The sequence below is a fragment of the Mytilus edulis genome, chromosome 9, assembly GCF_963676685.1.
Source record: "Mytilus edulis chromosome 9, xbMytEdul2.2, whole genome shotgun sequence".
NCBI lineage: Eukaryota > Metazoa > Mollusca > Bivalvia > Mytilida > Mytilidae > Mytilus > Mytilus edulis.
This window is the reverse complement of record NC_092352.1, coordinates 18,485,647-18,511,320: the sequence shown is the minus strand read 5'-3', so window position 1 is coordinate 18,511,320 and position 25,674 is coordinate 18,485,647. Positions and strand designations below refer to the sequence as shown.

At 31.9% G+C, this 25,674-nt stretch overlaps 1 protein-coding gene across 1 annotated transcript in view; it reads right to left on the bottom strand.

Annotated features, from left to right (window-relative positions):
• Positions 1-24,098, bottom strand: part of LOC139487753 (meiosis inhibitor protein 1-like) — a 44,646-nt gene extending 20,548 nt beyond the window's left edge. The window contains exons 1-16 of the mRNA XM_071272814.1: positions 23,973-24,098; positions 22,138-22,376; positions 21,499-21,549; positions 20,988-21,061; positions 20,672-20,777; positions 17,773-17,973; positions 15,608-15,820; positions 14,674-14,719; positions 13,070-13,140; positions 12,028-12,127; positions 11,405-11,539; positions 10,523-10,699; positions 7,302-7,449; positions 6,530-6,690; positions 5,794-5,921; positions 730-835 (exon numbers count right to left, since the gene is read on the bottom strand). Of these exons, the coding sequence (XP_071128915.1) occupies positions 730-835; positions 5,794-5,921; positions 6,530-6,690; positions 7,302-7,449; positions 10,523-10,699; positions 11,405-11,539; positions 12,028-12,127; positions 13,070-13,140; positions 14,674-14,719; positions 15,608-15,820; positions 17,773-17,973; positions 20,672-20,777; positions 20,988-21,061; positions 21,499-21,549; positions 22,138-22,375 (1,955 nt within the window). The 5' untranslated portion in view covers position 22,376; positions 23,973-24,098. The remainder of the gene's footprint in view (positions 1-729; positions 836-5,793; positions 5,922-6,529; positions 6,691-7,301; positions 7,450-10,522; positions 10,700-11,404; positions 11,540-12,027; positions 12,128-13,069; positions 13,141-14,673; positions 14,720-15,607; positions 15,821-17,772; positions 17,974-20,671; positions 20,778-20,987; positions 21,062-21,498; positions 21,550-22,137; positions 22,377-23,972) is intronic.
• Between the last annotated feature and the right edge of the window lie 1,576 nt (positions 24,099-25,674).

Genomic DNA, 25,674 nt, shown 5'->3' with positions numbered 1-25,674 from the left:
ATCATACTGTTTTCAGTAATGAAAATCATACTGTTTTCAGTAAGACCAATATATGGTTTTCTGCTAAATATGATGTTCATTTAAAGAAAAAAACACATCATAAATGTTGAGTTACGATCATCTTTTTATAAAAACAAGTCCAAGTTATGATCATCCATAGACGAAGTTATGATCATCATCATGTTTTTTTGGATCTCAATTTTCGTTCTTCTGGTAGTTTTTATATCATTTAGGAAAAACACATTCAATGGCATTGATGCTTATTAAAATTTTTCTTGATAAAAACAAATCTGAAAATAAGCTGTTAAAGTGGAGAAATCAGACTTCTAAAATTTCCCTACATTGGGATGATCATAATTGCAGTTACAATCATCACATTGACACCAGTGATACTTTTTTAAAAGCAGTTTAAATTGAATAAAATGAGTACTTTTCTACTTACTTTTCACACTATTTTTTTGCAGTTTCTTTTTCTTGTTCAAGGCTTAAAAAACTGTATTAAAACAATTTGTTTAATCTTTTTTCATCTAGCTTCTTGTGATTTAATTTTTCTTAAACAGAATTCAGCATCAATATTGATTCAATACTCCACAAGTATTGATAACTGATAAGTTGCTAGGATTTTGTTAAAACATTTAAATTTTAAACTGTCAAACTCCTTAAAATTCAAACTTTGAGCTAAATTGTTATCACACATAGATTATCGAGTATAATGTGGTAAATACTCACAGATCATCATTTTTGTAGCAGTGATAGAGTAGAAAACTGTAAAGGAATACAGTATCTTTACTCATACAGGAATGAGTTAGGTAGTTTGCCACTTCATCAAGTCTCACTAAAATTAAATACCAGAAAGTTACTATCACGAATCAAAATCGCTTATCTAGATTTATTTTGTCCAAACACCAAAAACAGGCTTTATTAAGAAGCACAATAATAACATATGGAACATATTTTAAAAATTAGGTTTCAATAGTCCATTTGCCAATTACCGTTATTGACACTGTATTTAGAGATCCCTATTTAAGTTGTCTCCCTAATGAGGGACATTAATTTTTACAATGGAGAGGTAGTAGAAAGAGCAAATTTACCTGTGCGTAATGTTTGTAATCTTCAAGGTTTTCAAACCTTTTAATTACATTAATTTGTTGTTCAGCTTAATACTTTTGACATCAGAATCTATTTTTCATGAAAAATTAGTTAAACCGCAGATGCATCACTTTCAATTCATCATGCTTTGCATTGGCAAAAGCCAATTTTGTCCGGTATAGAACCAGTCAACAAGTGACAAAGGGAGGTAATTCGTTTAAAAAGTGTGTAATAACAGAATCAAATCGGTAATTGGCAAATGGACTATTGGTTCAGTAGATCTTGGAACCCTTTTTGGCTTCATATTGGACCTCTTTTTTGGCTTCATATTAAACTTTTTATCTGAAACAAGTTTACAAAACTTGGTAAGTACAGGGAATCTCCAACAATAGTTCCAAAGTATCACCTGTTCTTCTGATTAACCTGTCAGATAATGTTTCTTCATAAAAGACTAAAACTGTAAACACCATTCCCTCAACCATCTTGAAGCCCATAAGTGAATTAAAAAGACTGTTTGCCTTAAAGGGCTGTCACACTTAATTTCAAAATAAAATAAAATCAGCTGATGATATTAAAACCATCTGCATAGTTAGAAAAGGTTGTTACAAGTAACCTTGTCTAGGGGGGACAATTCATGAATTTTTTTTGTTAAGGTTAACTGTGATGAAAATTCAAATCAATTTAATGTCAGCAAATTCTATAAGAAATGCCTATTATGTTTCTATTTACTGTTTTTTTTTTATATAACTAAATTTTAAGCATCAAATATATATAACTAATAAAATGTCATTGTCTATCACTATAATATGAATTTGAGAATGCCATCTGTTATTAGTCCTTCTTTAAATTGATATTTCACTATTCAATCATTATACTAAATTAAATACTGTAAACAAAATGATATAATTAAATTCCGCGAGGTGAACCAACGCCTGTGAAATCGTTTTGGTAGAGTCCCTGAAGTGGATACCTTGGTATGCCGGGTTGTCAAATCATGCAAATGAATGCAATCCTTAAATAATAATTAAAATTGACAACAACACTTCAAAAGATCTGCAATTTTATTATCTATGTCTACATGTTTCGCCTGCAAGGCAGGCTTCATCAGGACAATTTTTATACAGAAATTGAGCCCCTGAAGTACTCAAAGTGGTGCATTGAATTTGACGTCGTCATGGTGAGAGAAACAATGAAAAGTGAAAGTAGCAATACAGAGTTATAAATAGATAAGATAAATATAAAAAATTAAAGTTTGTAAACAATGTAACTTGAGTTCGTTTTACTATTATATGATACATGAAATTGTTCTAAAGGCTTGGCATCTAATAGGACGAACTTCCCATGGTTCCTACCACTTCGCAAGGCTTCTCTTCCAACCTGGCCATAGTTGGAGGTTACTACTTCCCGGCGCGTCGGCAACAATAGGAAGATTATGATCGCCGCTGTGGATAATAAAATTGTCAAAAACTGTTCCTTTGTTAATTATTTGGTGACTATATAATTTTTGGATCGTCTGCAGTAGTTGGTCTGTATAATGGCATAGTTGTGAATTCCTAGTTCATTTAAGATCGGCGCCCGTGGTACGTTTCTTCTGCAATCATTTATATCTGCTATCATTTATAGATGTATAGGTGGTATCGGACATCTTGGTCATCTTGATTCAGTTGTTATTTCGTTGTAAGTATGGAATATTCCTTGGTCCATGTATATGCTGGTGGCCTGTAGATCGGCGCTGTTAGCTTGGCGGTTCCTTTCGGATGCAGGGGTTCACGATTAAATAATAAATTAAATTCCGCGAGGTGAATCAACGCCTGTGAAATCGTTTTGGTAGAGTCCCTGAAGTGGATACCTTGGTATGCCGGGTTGTCAAATCAATATTGCAAATGAATGCAATCCTTAAATAATAATTAAAATTGACAACAACACTTCAAAAGATCTGCAATTTTATTATCTATGTCTACATGTTTCGCCTGCAAGGCAGGCTTCATCAGGACAATTTTTATACAGAAATTGAGCCCCTGAAGTACTCAAAGTGGTGCATTGAATTTGACGTCGTCATGGTGAGAGAAACAATGAAAAGTGAAAGTAGCAATACAGAGTTATAAATAGATAAGATAAATATAGAAAATTAAAGTTTGTAAACAATGTAACTTGAGTTCGTTTTACTATTATATGATACATGAAATTGTTCTAAAGGCTTGGCATCTAATAGGACGAACTTCCCATGGTTCCTACCACTTCGCAAGGCTTCTCTTCCAACCTGGCCATAGTTGGAGGTTACTACTTCCCGGCGCGTCGGCAACAATAGGAAGATTATGATCGCCGCTGTGGATAATAAAATTGTCAAAAACTGTTCCTTTGTTAATTATTTGGTGACTATATAATTTTTGGATCGTCTGCAGTAGTTGGTCTGTATAATGGCATAGTTGTGAATTCCTAGTTCATTTAAGATCGGCGCCCGTGGTACGTTTCTTCTGCAATCATTTATATCTGCTATCATTTATAGATGTATAGGTGGTATCGGACATCTTGGTCATCTTGATTCAGTTGTTATTTCGTTGTAAGTATGGAATATTCCTTGGTCCATGTATATGCTGGTGGCCTGTAGATCGGCGCTGTTAGCTTGGCGGTTCCTTTCGGATGCAGGAGTTCACGATTAAATAATAAATTAAATTCCGCGAGGTGAACAGACGCCTGTGAAATCGTTTTGGTAGAGTCCCTGAAGTGGATACCTTGGTATGCCGGGTTGTCAAATCATGCAAATGAATGCAATCCTTAAATAATAATTAAAATTGACAACAACACTTCAAAAGATCTGCAATTTTATTATCTATGTCTACATGTTTCGCCTGCAAGGCAGGCTTCATCAGGACAATTTTTATACAGAAATTGAGCCCCTGAAGTACTCAAAGTGGTGCATTGAATTTGACGTCGTCATGGTGAGAGAAACAATGAAAAGTGAAAGTAGCAATACAGAGTTATAAATAGATAAGATAAATATAGAAAATTAAAGTTTGTAAACAATGTAACTTGAGTTCGCTTTACTATTATATGATACATGAAATTGTTCTAAAGGCTTGGCATCTAATAGGACGAACTTCCCATGGTTCCTACCACTTCGCAAGGCTTCTCTTCCAACCTGGCCATAGTTGGAGGTTACTACTTCCCGGCGCGTCGGCAACAATAGGAAGATTATGATCGCCGCTGTGGATAATAAAATTGTCAAAAACTGTTCCTTTGTTAATTATTTGGTGACTATATAATTTTTGGATCGTCTGCAGTAGTTGGTCTGTATAATGGCATAGTTGTGAATTCCTAGTTCATTTAAGATCGGCGCCCGTGGTACGTTTCTTCTGCAATCATTTATATCTGCTATCATTTATAGATGTATAGGTGGTATCGGACATCTTGGTCATCTTGATTCAGTTGTTATTTCGTTGTAAGTATGGAATATTCCTTGGTCCATGTATATGCTGGTGGCCTGTAGATCGGCGCTGTTAGCTTGGCGGTTCCTTTCGGATGCAGGGGTTCACGATTAAATAATAAATTAAATTCTGCGAGGTGAACCAACGCCTGTGAAATCGTTTTGGTAGAGTCCCTGAAGTGGATACCTTGGTATGCCGGGTTGTCAAATCATGCAAATGAATGCAATCCTTAAATAATAATTAAAATTGACAACAACACTTCAAAAGATCTGCAATTTTATTATCTATGTCTACATGTTTCGCCTGCAAGGCAGGCTTCATCAGGACAATTTTTATACAGAAATGTATAAGTTTGAAGTGTTGTTGTCAATTTTAATTATTATTTAAGGATTGCATTCATTTGCATGATTTGACAACCCGGCATACCAAGGTATCCACTTCAGGGACTCTACCAAAACGATTTCACAGGCGTTGGTTCACCTCGCGGAATTTAATTTATTATTTAATCGTGAACCCCTGCATCCGAAAGGAACCGCCAAGCTAACAGCGCCGATCTACAGGCCACCAGCATATACATGGACCAAGGAATATTCCATACTTACAACGAAATAACAACTGAATCAAGATGACCAAGATGTCCGATACCACCTATACATCTATAAATGATAGCAGATATAAATGATTGCAGAAGAAACGTACCACGGGCGCCGATCTTAAATGAACTAGGAATTCACAACTATGCCATTATACAGACCAACTACTGCAGACGATCCAAAAATTATATAGTCACCAAATAATTAACAAAGGAACAGTTTTTGACAATTTTATTATCCACAGCGGCGATCATAATCTTCCTATTGTTGCCGACGCGCCGGGAAGTAGTAACCTCCAACTATGGCCAGGTTGGAAGAGAAGCCTTGGGAAGTGGTAGGAACCATGGGAAGTTCGTCCTATTACATGCCAAGCCTTTAAAACAATTTCATGTATCATATAATAGTAAAACGAACTCAAGTTACATTGTTTACAAACTTTAATTTTCTATATTTATCTTATCTATTTATAACTCTGTATTGCTACTTTCACTTTTCATTGTTTCTCTCACCATGACGACGTCAAATTCAATGCACCACTTTGAGTACTTCAGGGGCTCAATTTCTGTATAAAAATTGTCCTGATGAAGCCTGCCTTGCAGGCGAAACATGTAGACATAGATAATAAAATTGCAGATCTTTTGAAGTGTTGTTGTCAATTTTAATTATTAAAATGATATAATGATTACCAAATATGTTATCTATGCTAATTTCTAATTCTCCAGGACAAGGATCATCTTTATTTTCTTCCTGGTACAACAACAGACACCAAGTTAATAGACAAGGGTCTACATGCTGTAGGTTTGTATGGCAATCCCTGAAATACAGATAACAGACAACAAGTTAATAGACAGGGGTCTGCATGCTGTAGGTTAGTTTGGGAATCCCTGAAATATAGATACAGAATTAAATTTCAACCATGATACAACAAGTAAAACTGCCAGCTACTGCCCATTGATGATACCCCCGCCAAAATATTTCAGTAAACAAGAAATTGTTGAGTGATGTATCTGAAAACACATCACACGGTATAACTGACTTATATGAACCCTGAACCAAATTTCAGAACTCCTTGTCAAGTAGTTCCTGAAAAAAATATTCATGGGACGGACGGACTGACGGATGGACTGATGAAAGGATGGACAGACAGAGGTAAAACAGTATAACTCCCCCTTTTTTTAAGTGGGGGTATAATTTTAAAGCGGGGTATAATAAAACATGTGAAAAGTTACCTATCTCTAACCAATTACAATGGTCAAACAATCTGCTGTGGAGTCATTTATTTTTGTGGATACAATTTTTTTGGGGATATTAATGAAAATTGTATTTTCATTGGTATTCAATTTCATCGTTTTGCATACAACCTTATTTTGAAATTTGTGTACCCATTAATTTAACAAAAAAAGTAATCAAACAATCAAATACCTGAGAGAACATCGTATATTGACAGCTTTTGACATGATTCCTCCACAAGTTAACTGTGATACAATGTTCTTGTGCTCTATTTGATCTAATTGTTGCAAACTGCTTAGTAACTGGAAAAGTAAACAACAATGGTCTGGGCTGTCTTTGTTGTCAAGTAGACTCTGAAAAATAGGTCAGCAATCAATTTTATTTTGAAAAATAAAAACTTTTTTGTAATGGATTTTAATTTTTTTGTGGTGTGGGAAGGAGGTGTGTTGAGGACAGTGATAACTTTAAATAATATAAAAAAAGACATTCTTTTGGAGCTTTTAAATACAAAATATATAATATAAACTTGTTAACTATGCCAGGTATTTTGAAATACATTTTAAATACTGCCTACTGGTAGAAGTAATGAAAATTCTACCCTATGATTGAACTCCTCTCACTGTTACATCATGAAGAGGAAAAAATATTGACTGTGTAATTTACTTTTTTTTTGTTTATATCATTGTCCGTAGGTTTTAAGTGGAGACTTGCATCACTTGACTTTTAGAGATAAGGATTCTTACCATGGTTTACTAAGAAGTTTGCTCGTTGTTGAAGACCGTACAATGACCTATAGTTGTTAATTTCTATGTTATTTGGTTTCTTGTGGAGAGTTGTCTCCTTGGCAATCATACCACATCTTCTTTTTTATATTTCATAGTCAATGTTGTTATAAGATTACAAACCAAATAAATAATATTATAGCCAAAGCACAGAAGCTAAACTTAATATAAAATCACATTACCACAGCTAAAGAGATAGAATTTTGTGACAGTATTGTGACTACTAGTTCTCCCAGACTTTCTATGGTTGATCCATTGTTGTCTACAGCATCAGGAGCCAGGAAAGCAGACATACATGTTGACGGATCTCTCTTACAATCCATAACTAATCTAAAGAGAAATAAATTATTAATTAATCTTCAATTAAACTAGAGGCTCTAAAGAGCCTGTGTCGCTCACCTTGGTCTATGTGCATATTAAACAAAGGACACAAATGGATTCATGACAAAATTGTATTTTGGTGATGGTGATGTGTTTGAAGTTCTTACTTTACTGAACGATTTTGCTTCTTACAATTATATCTATAATGAACTTTGCCCATTAGTAACAGAGAACTATATTTGCATAAATTTACCAAATTAATGAAAATTGTTAAAAATTGACTATAAAGGGCAATAACTCCTTAAGGGGTCAATTGACCATTTAGGTCATGTTGACTTATTTGTAGATCTTACTTTGCTGAACATTATTGCTGTTTACAGTTTATCGCTATCTATAATAGTATTCAAGATAACCAAAAACGGCAAAATTTCTTTAAAAATTACCAATTGGAGGGCAGCAACCCAACAACCAGTTGTCCAATTCATCTGAAAAATTCAGGGCAGATAGATATTGACTTGATTAACAATTTAACTTCTTGTCAGATTTGCTCTAGATGCTTTGGTTTCATAGTTATAAGCCAAAAACTGCATTTTACCCCTATGTTCTATTTTTAGCCGTGGCGGCCATCTTGGTTGAATGGCCAGGTCATCGGACACATTTTTCAAACTAGATACCCCAAAGATGATTGTGGCCTAGTAGTTTCAGTGGAGATTTTGTAAAAGATTACTTAGATTTATGAAAAATGGTTAAAGATTGACTATAAAGGGCAATAACTCCTAAAGGGGTCAACTGACCATTTTGGTCATGTTGACTTATTTGTAGATCTTACTTTGCTGAACATTATTGCTGTTTACAGTTTATCTCTATCTATAATAATATTCAAGATAATAACCAAAAACAGCAAAATTTCCTCAAAATTACCAATTCAGGGGCAGCAACCCAACAACCGATTGACCGATTCATCTGAAAATTTCAGGGCAGATAGATCTTGACCTGATAAACATTTTTATCCCATGTCAGATTTCCTCAAAATGCTTTGGTTTTTGAGTTATAAGCCAAAAACTGCATTTTACCCCTATGTTCTATTTTTAGCGGTGGCGGCCATCTTGGTTGGTTGACCAGGTCACGCCACACATTTTTTAAACTAGATACCCCAAAGATGATTGTGGCCAAGTTTGGATTAATTTGGCCCAGTAGTTGCAGAGGAGAAGATTTTTGTAAAGGATTACTTTAATTTACAAAAAATGGTTAAAAATTGACTATAAAGGGCAATAACTCCTAAACGGGTCAACTGACCATTTTGGTCATGTTGACTTATTTGTAGATCTTACTTTGCTGAACATTATTGCTGTTTACAATTTATCTCTATCTATAATAATATTCAAATAATAACCAAAAACAGCAAAATTTCCTCAAAATTACCAATTCAGGGGCAGCAACCCAACAACCGATTGACCGATTCATCTGAAAATTTCAGGGCAGATAGATCTTGACCTGATAAACATTTTTATCCCATGTCAGATTTCCTCAAAATGCTTTGGTTTTTGAGTTATAAGCCAAAAACTGCATTTTACCCCTATGTTCTATTTTTAGCCGTGGCGGCCATCTTGGTTGGTTGACCGGGTCACGCCACACATTTTTTAAACTAGATACCCCAAAGATGATTGTGGCCAAGTTTGGATTAATTTGGCCCAGTAGTTTCAGAGGAGAAGATTTTTGTAAAAGATTACTTTAATTTACGAAAAATGGTTAAAAATTGACTATAAAGGGCAATAACTCCTAAACGGGTCAACTGACCATTTTGGTCATGTTGACTTATTTGTAGATCTTACTTTGTTGAACATTATTGCTGTTTACAGTTTATCTCTATCTATAATAATATTCAAGATAATAACCAAAAACAGCAAAATTTCCTCAAAATTACCAATTCAGGGGCAGCAATCCAACAACCGATTGACCGATTCATCTGAAAATTTCAAGGCAGATAGATCTTGACCTGATAAACATTTTTATCCCATGTCAGATTTCCTCAAAATGCTTTGGTTTTTGAGTTATAAGCCAAAAACTGCATTTTACCCCTTTGTTCTATTTTTAGCCGTGGCGGCCATCTTGGTTGGTTGACCAGGTCACGCCACACATTTTTTAAACTAGATACCCCAAAGATGATTGTGGCCAAGTTTGGATTAATTTGGCCCAGTAGTTTCAGAGGAGAAGATTTTTGTAAAAGATTACTTTAATTAACGAAAAATGGTTAAAAATTGACTATAAAGGGCAATAACTCCTAAACGGGTCAACTGACCATTTTGGTCATGTTGACTTATTTGTAGATCTTACTTTGCTGAACATTATTGCTGTTTACAATTTATCTCTATCTATAATAATATTCAAGATAATAACCAAAAACAGCAAAATTTCCTCAAAATTACCAATTCAGGGGCAGCAACCCAACAACCGATTGACCGATTCATCTGAAAATTTCAGGGCAGATAGATCTTGACCTGATAAACATTTTTATACATGTCAGATTTGCTCTAAATGCTTTGGTTTTTGAGTTATAAGCCAAAAACTGCATTTTACCCCTATGTTCTATTTTTAGCCGTGGCGGCCATCTTGGTTGGTTGACCGGGTCACGCCACACATTTTTTAAACTAGATACCCCAATGATGATTGTAGCCAAGTTTGGTTTGATTTGGCCCAGTAGTTTCAGAGGAGAAGATTTTTGTAAAAGTTAACGACGACGGACGACGACGGACGACGGACGACGACGCAACGACGGACGCCGGACGCCAAGTGATGAGAAAAGCTCACTTGGCCCTTCGGGCCAGGTGAGCTAAAAACTAATAATAAATGAAATATAAAACATACTTTTAAGTGATTCTTTTGTTTTTCTCTGTAAAATACATATATCTACTGTGAAGATTTTATAATGATATTAATACATGGTCATTATTTTCATAATTCTGAAGTTTTTAAATAAATGTTTAATTTCATATGAAAAGAAAAGTAACATCTCACTTTATAAAAGGATATGAACAATGCCCAGCAAGGTTGGTTTTGAATACAGTAGCAATAAATTACAAACCTGCTTGCCGCCAACATTGCTTCACAAAACACACTGCTAACATCACTAACTTTGGTTTTAGATTTCTGTTTTTCAAATAATTCTGTTTCACATACAAATATCTGAACCTTTCCTGTCATTTTCTGAAGAATTGTCTTCAAATCTGAGACAGGAACAGGTCTCAGCATATGTTCTTTTCTGAAATGTATCAAATTTGTCTAAAATGTTGTATATTTTCTTTCTGTAAAGTAGTTGTTTATGAAAAATCATGTGACTCTTACAATACATGATAAACTTCAAAAGGGTACAAATATAGTTTTGAGACTTTTGGAAACTTGTTATAAATGCATGTGACTTGGGAAAAATATCTGTTCATAACTGGCAATTTAATAAAGAGAATTGAAATCTTTATACCAAAAAGTTGCTTTTTAACTGATTCCAAAGTTGTCTACCTTGTGTTGGATTTACTGTGCATTCTATAAAAAACTATTTTTTTCAGCTTTTTTTTTTTTATAATAAATGTTCTCTGCTCAAGACAATAACAACACTTGAATTGATACTATAGAATCAGATTATACTAAATATTTCAGAGCCTTTTAAAGCTTACTAAGCAGTATGTGTTTTGCGCAATATTGAAGGTCGTGTAGTGATCAGTCTCAGATAGTTGCTAACTCCTATGTCATTTGGTAACAAGTGGATAGTTGTCTCATGGGCATTCATACCAAATTTTCTTATTTTTACATACTGGTCATAAATGAGAAGATAAAATGTTCAACATCTACAATGACGCATAACACATAGTTATTTGGAATGACAAAGTATCAACAAAGTTATTTGAGTGATTCAAAGTGATCTGTAAATGGCTAAAATATGCAAACATATTCACATGATTTTTTTCCTCACCTCAAGAAGGCTTTTGTCATTTCTAAGGCTGCAGCAAAAACACCAGGGTGACTATGTTCAACAATACTTATAATGATATCTAGACACAATTTCAGAGTGGTACTGTTTACAAACAATGGTGACTTAGAGGGCTGTCTGAAAAAGAAATCCATTACATTGCTTATAATAATAAAAGACATTATTTCAGAGTGGTAATATTTACCCAAGGATCACTTAAAAAACTGTCTTAAAAGATTTTTTATATAATTTCTAAATATAACTTATGCACAGTTTTTATACATGAACATGAGTTAATTTTACATAAATAAAATGAGATGTTGGGTATTTGTCAATAAGACAACCGAACAACAATACAAATCATCTAGAGAACATCTAGAAGTCAACATATAATCTTCTATACTAAATGGAAAGACCATAAAAAGATAAAATAAGGAGTGAACCTTGTAAGGTATATATATACATCTTCCCACAATTATGTCAAAATTTATTTAGCCTATAAGCAAAAGTAACAGAAAAGATTACCTATTCACAAAAATGAAACAGCAATGTCATCCAGTATATCACACCATTTTCCTTAAAAAAAATAATTTTCAAACTATTAAAGAACAGCAAATTTTATTTACCTGTCAAATATGATGCCAATGATTTCAATAATTTTCTTTGTGAGAACATAATGGTTCATGGTCTTCAAGGTATGTAGTGTCTTCAACAGAACTTCTATACCTATAAAAATATACAAAGAAACTGTCCAAATTTTAATGTGTACTATTGTAATTTCCTTCACTAAGCCTCTTGGTTATCTCACCTATAATAAAATTGAGAATGGAAATCGGGAATGTGCCAAAGAGACAACAACCCGACCATAGAAAAAAAAACACAACAGCAGAAGGTCACCAACAGGTCTTCAATGTAGCGAGAAATTCCCGCAGATAGAAATATAAGTATAGATCCCCCCTCACCACAATCTAAATACCTTTGGGTCTTAACATCCAAACATAAACCAAGCATTTACAGTTATCGAAAGGTCTACAATGCTTACAGCATGTTGTCATGTCAAATAATTAGGCAAGCAAAATTTGATCAATTATGTAAAATCATAAAACACTTGAACAGTTATACAGAATACATCTTTCATCAATATCTTCATCATAGGTCTTTGTTAATTCTTTTTTTTAATCTGACTGAATGAAAAGATATGCCAGACAGTTGTTTGTATAAAACAGATCATAAAATGTGAAGACAAAAAATCAAGAGTTACTTCTCTTTACACTCTACACCGCTTCAGCTTCATATTCTAGACAAAAATCAAGAAAAAGATATATGCCTTAATAATTTATTTCAGGTCCATTTACTACTATTCCTAATATCTGAGTTGATATATGAGAAAAAAATAAATAGGATGAGATTTCAAACTAAAACCACTGAAATGAACTAAGGAAATATTTTAGTTTCTCAAGGTGAAATAAAATTCCATTTACATATGTTTAATATTTTTCACATTAGTAGTACTTTGCTATAATACTTTACAAATACTGATATTTTTTAAGATCAAGATGACCCCTAATAGCTCACCAATTACTACAGGAAGTTTAGCTACTAGCAATAAAAGACACCCCAAAAAATAGAAATAAATAAAAAATAAGTCAATAACCATAGTCCACTTACCATATACTGAATGATTTCTAGAATAGAACTGCTCCATGTGACTTAGTGGCAGTAAACATATCAAAATATGTCTAAAATACAAAAATAGTAATTATGTTTAAAGATTAATGAAAAATAGAGAAATATGTTCCGCTAAAAGGATGCATATATAATAACAAGAACATTTAGAAAATAAAATTCAAATTAAAATAATGAGTATACTGTAAGGAAACATTTCTATAAACTGATTACCATGACTAGAATTTTCTAAATTCTTACATAAAAGATAGATGTAAAAATAAAGTATATAATTTGTACTCCTATTCTGAAACATTTTATGTTTTTCACAAAAGTTTTCAATTGGTTTGAATTAAATTATAATGGAATGAAATTTAAACAGATTTTACCCTTTTTATCATATAATAAGTGACTTTTTAAGATAAAATAACAATCAATATTAAATGTTAACAACAACAAAAAAAAGTAATGATCCAGCTTAATTTCAAAATATATAAAAGGAAATTTACATCAAAATTATGCTGATCCCAGCTTAAAATCAGGCATTATTAAATGTGCAATAACAAATGGACCCAAACATACTTTTTCCACTATTTTTATGGAACACTCATCAAGACTAGTAATAAAACTAAAACATTTTATTTCTAAAATATTTTAAATGATGAAAGATCATAAAAAATTGTAAAATTCAGTGAATATGCATTAATATTTAGCTTATTTATCTCCCCTTGAATTTGAATAAATTTTAAAAAGTTATCTCCACTTATTAAATAACTAACTCCTATTTTTCTTTGCATAATTTGAATAAAAGGTGATGTGAGGTATGTGTCAAAAAATCTTTCAGAAGTCACTACTAGGTACTAGGGGACATGGGGCCATTCTGAAGTCAATTGAAAACAAATATCTTTTCAATTGGATATACCAGACAATAGACAATAAGAAAATAATGTCATACATTTTAGTGAAGGCAATTGGCACAACTATCATATATTAAAACAAGAATGTGTCCTTAGTACACTGATACCCCTCTTGCACTATCATTTTCCATGTTCAGTGGACCGTGAAATTGGGGTCAAAACTTTAATTTGGCATTAAAATTAGAAAGATCATATCATGGGGAACATGTGTACTAAGTTTCAAGTTGATTGGACTTCAATTCATCAAAAAACTACCTTGACAAAAAACTTTAACCTAAAGCGGGACGAACGGACGGAAGGACGAACGAATGGACGGACAGACGGAGGCACAGACCAGAAAACATAATGCCCCTCTACTATCGTAGGTGGGGCATAAAAAACAAAACATACAACTGCTCTGTCTCATTCTGTTTTACAATACAGCAAACAGGATGTTAAGTGTTAATGTTTTCAAAAATGTCTTATGATTTTTCCATTGTCTAACAGAGCTTTGTAAAATTTCAAATCGTATGACCCTGTTTGATACTAGATCAAAACTGTGTTTTATTTGATTTTGAAATCTCACGGTGAGCTATGAATAAGTTTGTAAAGTATATATAATCTACTGTTAAGTCAGTCAAAATATGTCATAGTTATTTCCCTTTATATATGAAATGCTGGAAAAAGAACAAAAACAAAACAAATTCTTACTCAATGATCTGGGTATTTCTGGTATTTAGCTTCTCAAATAAAAATTCTGTATAAAGCATAATTGTGTTAATCGTTCCCTCATTATAAACACAAAAATCTATTCAAGTACAGACTATATAAAGCACTTATAAGTAAGTGTTGAATAAAGTGCAGTTTAATGTACCTGTGATGCTGATTCTCAAGAACTGAATCATTACATGTAATTTATAAATATTTATTTATTGATTGATTACTGACCACAATTTCAAAGTCTGTAAAAGAAAACTTTCATTTCCTAATTAAGAGGACCACACGAACCTGTATTGCTAACCAAATTTTACTTTCAAGGGTATAAAAAATGCATTTTCATTGTTGGGATGTGATTTATTTAATATAATTTTACCTGAAGAACCCCAGTAAAGCCCTTGATGGTTCAATGTTGGATGCTTATTGTCAAAAACCTTGTTTTTTATTGGGTCCAACATAAAGTGTAGTACCCAATTTACACATAATATGCAGTACAGAAAAAACATCATAACTTCTCATTAAAAACATTTTTTCCAGGACTAATTTCAATTGGTTAAGTTGTTCTGAAGAAGAATATCTTTTTATATATCACATGGGGAGTCCAATGAAAAATCAAATCCACCACCTGCCCAAATCACATATGCCTTCTTATATTGTTCAAATTTCTCACAAAAATTACCCAACATATTTTTTTACAAATCAGTCTTATGTTCAACAGATAAAACTCCCCTTTCAAATTCCAATTGATGGTAATATTTTACAGGGAGACTGTCAAATAAAATATCAAATTATTTGTATTTTTCTAAGAAAAATAAAGGTCATTCAATCAAAATGAAAAGCACATCTTTCTAGAGACCTTTATCTATTTTCTTCCAAATTTACTCATGATTTAATATAATCTGAATTGGTCTACATGAACATTCAGTACCTAGAAGATCTGTCTGAAGAATATGGCAGGAGTAAGCTTGTTGATTATCTTTTTGTATTATGCATGACAATATCTGTATAGCCAGTTGTTGTACAACTTCAATAGTACAAGCTACCATCTTCTTCAGTACTGCCAGAAGTGTTGTTCCATCAACAGTCAAGGTCATTATAAAGTTTGTCCATCTCTCACTCAGCAGTAATTTTGCAAGCAAACCTAGTAAATGAAACCAACATATTTTTTTTTAAATGTTAGGTAATTGTTCTAAAATATTATTCGAGGTATGCTATACCTTAGAAAGGTCAAATGGATGTTTGTTTTGCTACTTTAGAAATTACTGCTTTGTTTCCTTTACATTTTTTAAAATGTAAAAATGTTACATTTGAAAACCTAAAACAAGAATATGTGCCAAGTACACAGATGCCCCACTCGCACTATCATTTTCTATGTTCATTGGACCGTGAAATTGGGGTCAAAACTCTAATTTGGCATTAAAATTAGAAAGATCATATCATAAGGAACATGTGTACTAAGTTTCAGGTTGATTGGACTTCAACTTCATCAAAAACTACCTTGACCAAAACTACCTTCATCAAAAACTACCAAAAACTTTAACCTGAAGTGGGACGAACGGATGGATGGACGAACAGACCCACAGACCAGAAAACATAATGCCTCTCTACTATTGTAGGTGGGGCATAAAAAAAAACACACACTGTTTCCAGAAAATATGATTTTTTTTTATTGCGATTTTAAGGGAAACTGCCAGTCAAAACTTCTAATTGAAAAACTGAAAACAAAAAATGATAAACTTCAATTTTAATATAAGTGTATGATTTAGCTAAGGCCATTATGTGCATGCATTTAGAAACCTTCATCTGGTATGCTTGAGAAGTCAAAAACATAACCATTCAATTGGATCAAATCCAATAAGATCTAAATAAAACAGCAAAACTTTTAATAATATCTACTTCGTATGAGTGGAGTTGTAACATTAATAGAATATAAATCATTTAGGGTATAAAATCTAAATTGGTCTTCTATTTCATTCCAAACATTAAAAAAAATTTAAGGTAATGAAAATAGCATTGAATATCATAATAATAAAGTTCAAAACATAATTCATAATGTATTTCCAATATAAAGATAATGAAAATAGCATTGTATATCATAATAATGAAGTTCAAGACATTTATAATATATTTCCAATATAAAGATAATGAAAATAGCATTGTATATCATAATAATAAAGTTCAAAACATAATTTGTAATAAATTTCTATCTATATTTCTGATCACTTCCAGTTTAAAGAATGTTAATCTAAACACCCAACAGAGAAGTGTTATCAACTCCATCAGTGAAGAATGTTGTTTTGGTTACTTAATAAAACAGTCTATTACTTGAAGAAGATGTTTAAGTGCATTAAATCTGTAGATATTTACATAAAGGCTTTCTATAGATGATTTTGATTCCATATCTTCTCTGATACGTAATCAAAAGTAAATATTAATGGAATCTTATAATTAGCTTCAGATGGAGCATTTACTGATAAAACACAATTGTTCTGTTGTCTCATTGCAACATCTTCAGCTTTTAAAATGTCTGATATTTAAAATAAAATTATAAATATAAAAACTGATTTGTGAAAAAGTCTGTCTAACATAATAATTTGAGTTGGTCAATATAGTAACAGATCTCCTATCAACTTTTCTTTTAGTATCTTATATAATCACTATCCCATTTGAATTGTTTTAATGGTTTTAAAAATGTGTAAGCTGATATCTGTACATAACCCTTTTTGTTTTGCTCTAACTTAGATTTTATTGTTTATTTTTTTATATTGTTGCTTGTGATTGGTTGATTTTAATGTAACATTTTTGTTTGTCAGGGTGTTTTTTTAGGAAAGTGATAACACAACCATTTCACTGTATTATTTCAACATTATCAAAAAAATACCAATCTTAAACAAGTGTCAATTAAAGATAGGTACAAGAAACTTATATATCAGCTGTTTATCTATTTATAATTTAGAAGAAAATTGGTCAAACAAAATGCAGACATGTTTATTTTGGGTTTGGTATTTCCCATCTGGTATCACCACATAGATTGTTTACAATGCAGCACCTGTACACCTATGCAGATATGGTGTGTTAGACTTTGATATTTACCCAAAGAATTCATCATTAATATCTGTGTTTTGGCAGAGTTAAGCATGCACACAAGATCTTCACACAGTTGTGTTAGTTGCCTAGGTGATAAAAAGTCTTCCCAACGACCTTCAAAGATGTAAACCATTATAAACAAAATAGCAGACTGAACATCTTCTTCTGGACAACAAAGTCCTGTACACAACTTTGTAATTAACTGATCTACAAGTAAATTCAAGATACTGTAATAATAAAATAACACTAAAATTCTTTATTTAACGAAGGTATAACACATTTAACAATTACATGTTAATCTTCCATGAGGCCTTCAAAAATTATTAATACAAATAAAAAAGGAAAAGAGAAAAAAGACATACAAAATAAAATACATAATACAGTTAAATATAGCAGCTTAAATATTGAATAAGTACATAACAAATCATGCATTCAATAGAAGACGAAAGATACACTGTAGTGGAATATGCCATTATGTTATTAAAAATGCTTAATTGATTAGTAAATATAGATACTTTGCTTACTCAAAATATAATTAACCTTTGCTAATCCAATAGTTGTTTAGGTTATAGGTATAAGTTGGTGCTATGAATTTCAAACTATTAAAACTATAATAGACTGATTATCCACCTTTATTGATGAACAATTATCAATTGCTTGCTATATGCAATAGTAATCATAATTATATTGTACTGTCTGCATTGTCTACTAAATTGATATGGATGTAATGATAATATGATTGATATTGAAAAATTATTGTTTGTTATATGTATCAATAATCCTTGTTATAGTGTATTGTCTGTTCCTCTTTCTTGATTGGTATGCTTGTGATGATAATATATGTGGATAATATGTTTATTATTGAATAATTATTGTTGTTATATGTATTAATTATCATATCTATTTTGTATTGGCTGTATCTATTAATTGATTGATTTGCATGTAATTAGCCCTTAGTATATAATGATTCGGAAAATAAGTATATAAGTAGTATATTAGTAGTAATAGTATAAATATTTTCATATGATCATAATAGCTTGTGTCCATGTTGTTATAATTTACATAGAGAAAACATTTTTGTCATCACAATAACAGGTGATTTTGCAGGTGTAGGAGTTGGGGCAAAAGGGAGGGTGCCTTTTTCTTAATAATTGTGTTTTACATGCAAGTTTAAGGCTCAGGGCAAAATAGCTATTTGTGGTTAATAAAAGGCTGATCCATTTGAACATTCACAGAACCCAGTCATTTACTGAGTCAGTCCCTATTTTATATGCATCCTTTTACTATAGAAGATGGTTAGAGGTAAATTGTCACTGTAGTTGTGATAGGATTGCCAATTAGACAACTAACTATCAGAGTTAAATTTAAAGGAAAATAAGCAACTATATGCCACCTTACAGCCTTCAACAATGAAAAAACATAATGTATAGTGGGATAAAAAAGGTCCATACATGAAAAATATGAAAGAATTAAAACAGGAAAACAAATAGCCTTTAGTAACTTACAAAAACAACAATTATAATAATAAAAAAAAAAACACTACTCAAAAACAACCACTGTACTTCAGACTCCTGACTTCGGACAAGCAAAAAAGAATGTGGCAGGGTTTAACATTCGTGTGAGTGCCCAACTCTCCCATATACCTGGGACAGCACAAGATAAGAACAAACTGTAATATCGCAATAGGATGAACCCAAAAGATTGGTATGAGGCGCAAATAGAAACAACTACAAATATAGAAACAGTAGACACAAAGAACTGAAAGGTAATTCGAAACAATATAACTCATAAATAAATCATGTCTCCCAAATATATAGGTAAACCATATGAGTATCCATTTTTAAAGTTTTTATTATGGACGATCAATGCATTTGAATGGGGACATGTGGTTGGAACACCCTACCCACCTTTTTATATTGGGTTGGTAACTCTACTTTTGAAAATGGTTGGATCCGGCCCTACATGGGTTTGATAAAATATAAAATATTGTAATTAACTGTTTATAGATCACATTGATCTATTTTTTATCACATAAATTTGGTCTAGTTTTATACGGGAACTTTTATTTGCTCATTTCTCCTGTAAGAGTGTGTGCAAACTAAATCGTTTCCCTAACAAATAATACTTCCATCATTATTAAACATGTCAGTTTTCAATTGATACCCCTCCCATCACCTCTGTGAATGAAAGAGGATCACCTTATGTCTATATAGGTATTAATACTTATTAATTATTAACCTTACTTCCTTCAATCTTATCTTCATTCATAAAACTAATGAGCTTAATCAAAAACTACAAGTGTGTCAATATGTATTCCTTTTGATGCTCATTGCACTCAAGTAATTTGATTAATGGGAGAAGCAGAAAGGCAGCTTAAGCTCTTCTCTCTGTCTATATCAATCAAGGTTTGGTTATTGCATGTGTCTGTTGAAGATCACACACATGTAGATGTACTAATTCAAATCAGCAGATATGAAGAGAATTAATCATCAGTTTCATGCTCAGGTTGATGAGCTTCTCACTGTTTTATGGCAATTTGACACAACTTTCCATATACATATTAAAAATAATTCATCAAATATATTTAGCATAGATCACTTCAAATACTACTTAAATATACTTCAACTGAAACATGTTCATTTATGTTATTGTTGCTTGACTTTTTCAAGTTGTATAGGTGGATTTTTGGGGTAACTGCAGGAGGTCCAGGTCATTAAAACTATGATTTTTTTGAAAATTGTAAAATTGAAAGGGATCTTCCTATCATAGGTGTAAACACTGTGGATAAATACTATTGAAATCAGTTGAGGCACTATTCACTTTTCTTCACATAACAGTCCTAACAAGTTAGTTACTAAAAAGGCCACCACTGACTATCTAGGGGCCCAACATATAATTGATTTACCATAATGTTGTAAGCACTTGTCTGACAGCTCAGAGAACTTTTGAACCAGTCTTCCCAACAGAAGATATAAAGGTAACAATTCCTTGTGGCTATTTATTACTTCCATCTGGAAAATAAAGAAAACAGTAGAAAAATTTGTCCAATGTTGGAACTGTGAACTTATTGTTAGAAAACTTAAGCAACATTCATTGTCAGCAATACAGATTAATGGTAGAGTAGAAACCATTAAAGGGTATTTATTCTTGTTTAAATTGAATACGTATTATATTTCCAAACTAATGTGAAATGAAAATTGTATAAGAGAAGTGACACTAACCTTGCTCTCAACATCTTGGAGTATAAAGTCAATGATGTCTTCAGAATCACAACTTTGAACAAGTTTTAAGCAAGCTGTAAAGCAAAATAAAAAAATGTCTGGTTATTGGAACTCCTTTTAACTGGATGCTGACATAAGTTTCAGGATGCTTCCAAATACTAATTTGCATATAAAACCTACTAGTGAGATTTTAAAGTCAGGCATAAAACTTAATGAAATTCATTAATTGTGATGCCAAAAATGAAGGCTATCAGGTATAGAAACCAATATAACCTTGAACACAAAACAAAGCCCTAATAAACCAAGGAAAAATGTGGTTCACAGGGACCTTATTTTGTCTAAATTCTGAAAACTAAGAGATTATGTAGTTTTTACAATCAACTATTTTGTGTTCTGTACCTTTCCTATAAGCACCCATGATTCATTGACCAATAAAAATACTGTTCATACATGTTATTCATTGCAAGTGACATTACGAAAACAACAATAATTAACTACCATCAGTACTTACCATCTGAGGCAGCACTAATAAAGGTTGTATCATCTGTCTGTAGCAAAGCATCTGAAAAATATAAAACTTTATAAATTTGGTGTATCTCAAAGGATAATCTACATTTACCTTCACAAACAAAACACAATTTCATCATCCTAATTTGCTCTCAAGAGTTTTGTAAAACCAAAGTCGGACAACAGTTTGTTTTTTTGGGTTTTTTTTATCATAAAGCTGTTTTAATTCTATTAATGGTACGAAATATTGGATGAGATCAAAATATAAGCTTTTTAACACCTTTTTTTTGCATGGACTGCATAAAAAAATTTCCTAAGTATAAAATACAGAAAAAATAAAATTACAAATTGATTAAGGACAAATTATCTCCCCTTTCCTTCTGTTCTGTTAATACAAGAAATAATGCTTTATGCATTTGTGGAAGGAAATTTATTAATCTTCTCTGAATTGTATATTTGTGACATGCAAACTTGGTTCTTTTATTCATGTTCTTATTTTCAAATGTCAAACTATCTATTTGTACAGATGAGTGTCATAATCTACTATAATATTCACATTTTACAAACATTTTCAATTCTTGTGAATCAGAAGACTTGTTTTTCTAAGAAACTAATTTACGTGTCAGTTATTTTGCTTTTTTACCTAAAATAACATGAATGATATGATAGGTTACATCTTGATCAGACTTTAAATCTTGAAGTACAGTTGGTATCTGGACCAGCTTAGTCAATAAAGCTATGGACGGACTCTTCCTCAAATGGGATATATCTGGATCTTCTATTGTCTGTACAATACATGCAACACATGCCACCATGTGATCTGTTGAGAAAATCCACTTTTTGTCATGGCTTACATGGTCTTTATGAAAGTCTTCACACATTCTGAAAAAATTGATGGAAGTTTCATGAACATGTACTGACTTAAGATACAGTGATCTATGCAAAGTTACCTTCTGATTTTATTGTAAGAGATACAAAGGTCCAGGAAATACATCTCTGGGAAGACAAAAACAGCTGGTAGGATAACATCATGGTTATATATATTTTACTAGTAAGAACTGTATGTCAAATAAAAAAAAAGGAGTGTCTATTCGTCTAGCTAGCTGGACGAATAGTTAATAATCTCTATTCGTCCGGCCCTCCGTCTGCGGATGCGCAAATCTTCAATATCAATAAAAGTGACATGTGACACGGAAAGTGTCCTGGATGAGGTGTCAGATAACAAACGCGCATATGCAATGGACATTTTGAGAATTGGAGATCGTGATTTATATTTAAAGATGTTATAAAGAAAACAAGAGAATGTGATTGCTTTAAACAAATTTCTTTAGGAGTGATTTGAGAACCAAAGCATATATACATGTTAACCGTGAGGAATATGCCTGAAATCCAAGTGAAATTGATGATTTTAACCCATTTTTTTAATACCTTACGGAGGCAAAACGCATAAAATTTCGGAAAAAATACTTTGTATCAAACTTGCTTGGATGCATTATTTTTAAGTTATACTACAACGGAGAACAATGAACATGCACTGATATGCCTGGACTGGGAATATGACACCAGGCACTGAGGGTTGGGGTATCCCCCCTTTTTTCTGTTGTATTTAATATACCTTTTTTCTAAAAAATTCTATCGAAAACACAATCCTACTTTTAGGGACAGGTTTTACGTGCCTACCCTTTTCTCGAATTTCCTATGAATTAAAAATCGCCGAACAATTAAATGAAGAATCATGCATAATCATTTGAGGACCTTACTTTAACCAAACTTCACAGAAACAATAAATTCAGGATCTTTTAGAATCAAAGATGTCTAATGGAGCCAATAACCATTGACCCGACTATTAACCTTACAGGAATTTATAGGCAGAACAACAAAAGAGAGAATTATTTTGCCCCCATCACTAAATTCCTTGAGAATAAAAAAAAATCTGAATCAAATGTAAATTATCTATTTTTTTTTTATTAGAATGAGTTCTTTTTCATAAAACAATGTTAGACAATATATTTTAAATCTACTCTTGCTTTATTATCTCCTTCAAAACATGATGTGATATCTCATCATTATATATTTGGCCGACAAATAGCGAAAAACCGTAAAAATGCTATTTGTCTGGCTAGCCTAGCCAGACGAATAGCCACTGCCTAAAAAAAAAGTCAAGATATATTTATCTAGATAAAGATTTTATGTTCTCAATTTTTACCAGAAAAAAATCTTTTTATCTTTTAAGCTAACCATAGAATGTTCATTTGTTAATTATGCATGAACATTTTGGGGGATTTAAAATTATATAGGGATCAAGAAAATAAGGAACTGTGTGATACTGTTTTAGTAAAATTGAGAATAGAAATGGGGACTGTGTATTTTGTATATTCACACATCTTTAGTTTTACAGTCACCACACACAATTTTAACGTCAAATAACGAGCCGTGTGTTTTCCTGTTACACTTCTTATATCCAAGGATGTATTCTACCTCAACTCATGGACGTAGGTTCACGTGTTAAAATATGTTAAAGCAGACACGTTCTGGTCCAAGTAGCAAATTTAAAAATATCGTGCGCTTCAACTTTCACATAAGTTTTGCATTGTACACTAATTCGATCTCCAAATAAAAAGAGCGGTTTTTAACTGCTACACTCTTCAGATCGGTCTCTCTGCGGTTATAAAGACGTTCTGGGATAGTAAAATGCTTTCAGACGGCATTGCAGAAGAATAGTTTTGTCTTCCACATTACAGATTCTAAAAATAACAACAGAAAATATACCTTATGGAAGTAATTAAATAAGTGATGATAAACTTTACATTTTCAGAGTTTTCAAGAAATGCCATATTGATCCATATTCTTACTGACCTTACTGTATGGCAAGACGGTTTCTCAGTAGCTATAATATTAATTTCAAGGTATCTTATAAGTTGACCTGATATCTTATAAAATGTATATTTTAAACTTAATTATTGTCTTATATAATTATTGAGACATCTTATTTTTTTAAGTCGTCCTGAACTTACATGTATGAAATATTTGCCACTGGACCGTTAACTTCAACCAACAATCAATCATATATCTATTCTAAAGATAACTTTTAAAAAGTTATTTTATGTGATATCTTGTACATAGTTACAATGTAACAAGCTATCTTTTAAAGTATATATTATATCTTAATTGGTTTATAAGATATCTTTTAAAATAAAGAAGATATCTTTTCAACAATAAGATTGATATCTTTAGAACTAAACTGTTAACCGTATAAGATATCTTAAAAATGAAATAAATATAAAAAAAACGGCTTGCCATATAACTGTGTATCGGTACTCTTTAGTTGCAATTGCAGTTAGAATTTCACAGATTTTTATGAATTTTTAACCTATAGCTATTAATAATAGAAATTCCGTTTAGGATTATTTTTGTAGAATATGCATTTTACCAAAAGCATAGTTAGGTGTAGCATGCGTTAGACTACATGCGACAAATCTGATTAGATGTGATTGTCTTTGAACTAGTTTTGAACTAGCTGTCTGTATACTAAGTGTTCTTTTTGTTGTTAGGGATGAGGGATGGATAAATATACTCTGCCACGTACGGTCTGTGATTATGTTTGATGTTTTTCTGTTTTGTATCGATATGATGGGCTTTTTTAACGGATTTTTATAGTTTGCTCCTATGTTATGCTGTTACACCACAGTCCAGGGTTAGGGGAGGGTTAAACATGTTTAACCACACTAATTGTTGTTTTTTTTTTGTTTTTTTTTTTCAATTCAATTCTTTATTTACACTCAGACACAAAATATGTGTTACATGAGGACACATTACAAATCAAATACAATAAATGACAGAATAGACAGGTAACTATTAACAAAAGTGTAATTTCTAAAGATAATAAAACTTGTAAGATACATGCATCTTTCTAAATGAAGGTAGATAGTTTCTTAATAAATATAGCTAGATTATACAATAACTGACAGTGACACAATGACAGCATATTTTGCATTTTCAGTACAGATGGGTATGTTGTATAATATTTTGGTATATATTTCTTCCGAAGTTCAGTAATAGAACTATTATTACATACATATAAATAATGATATTCATCACCAATACATGATTCATTACATAAGGTACATATGCGATCTGTTCTAGCGATGTTGTACCATCTGCCAGTTTCCATAGGAATTTT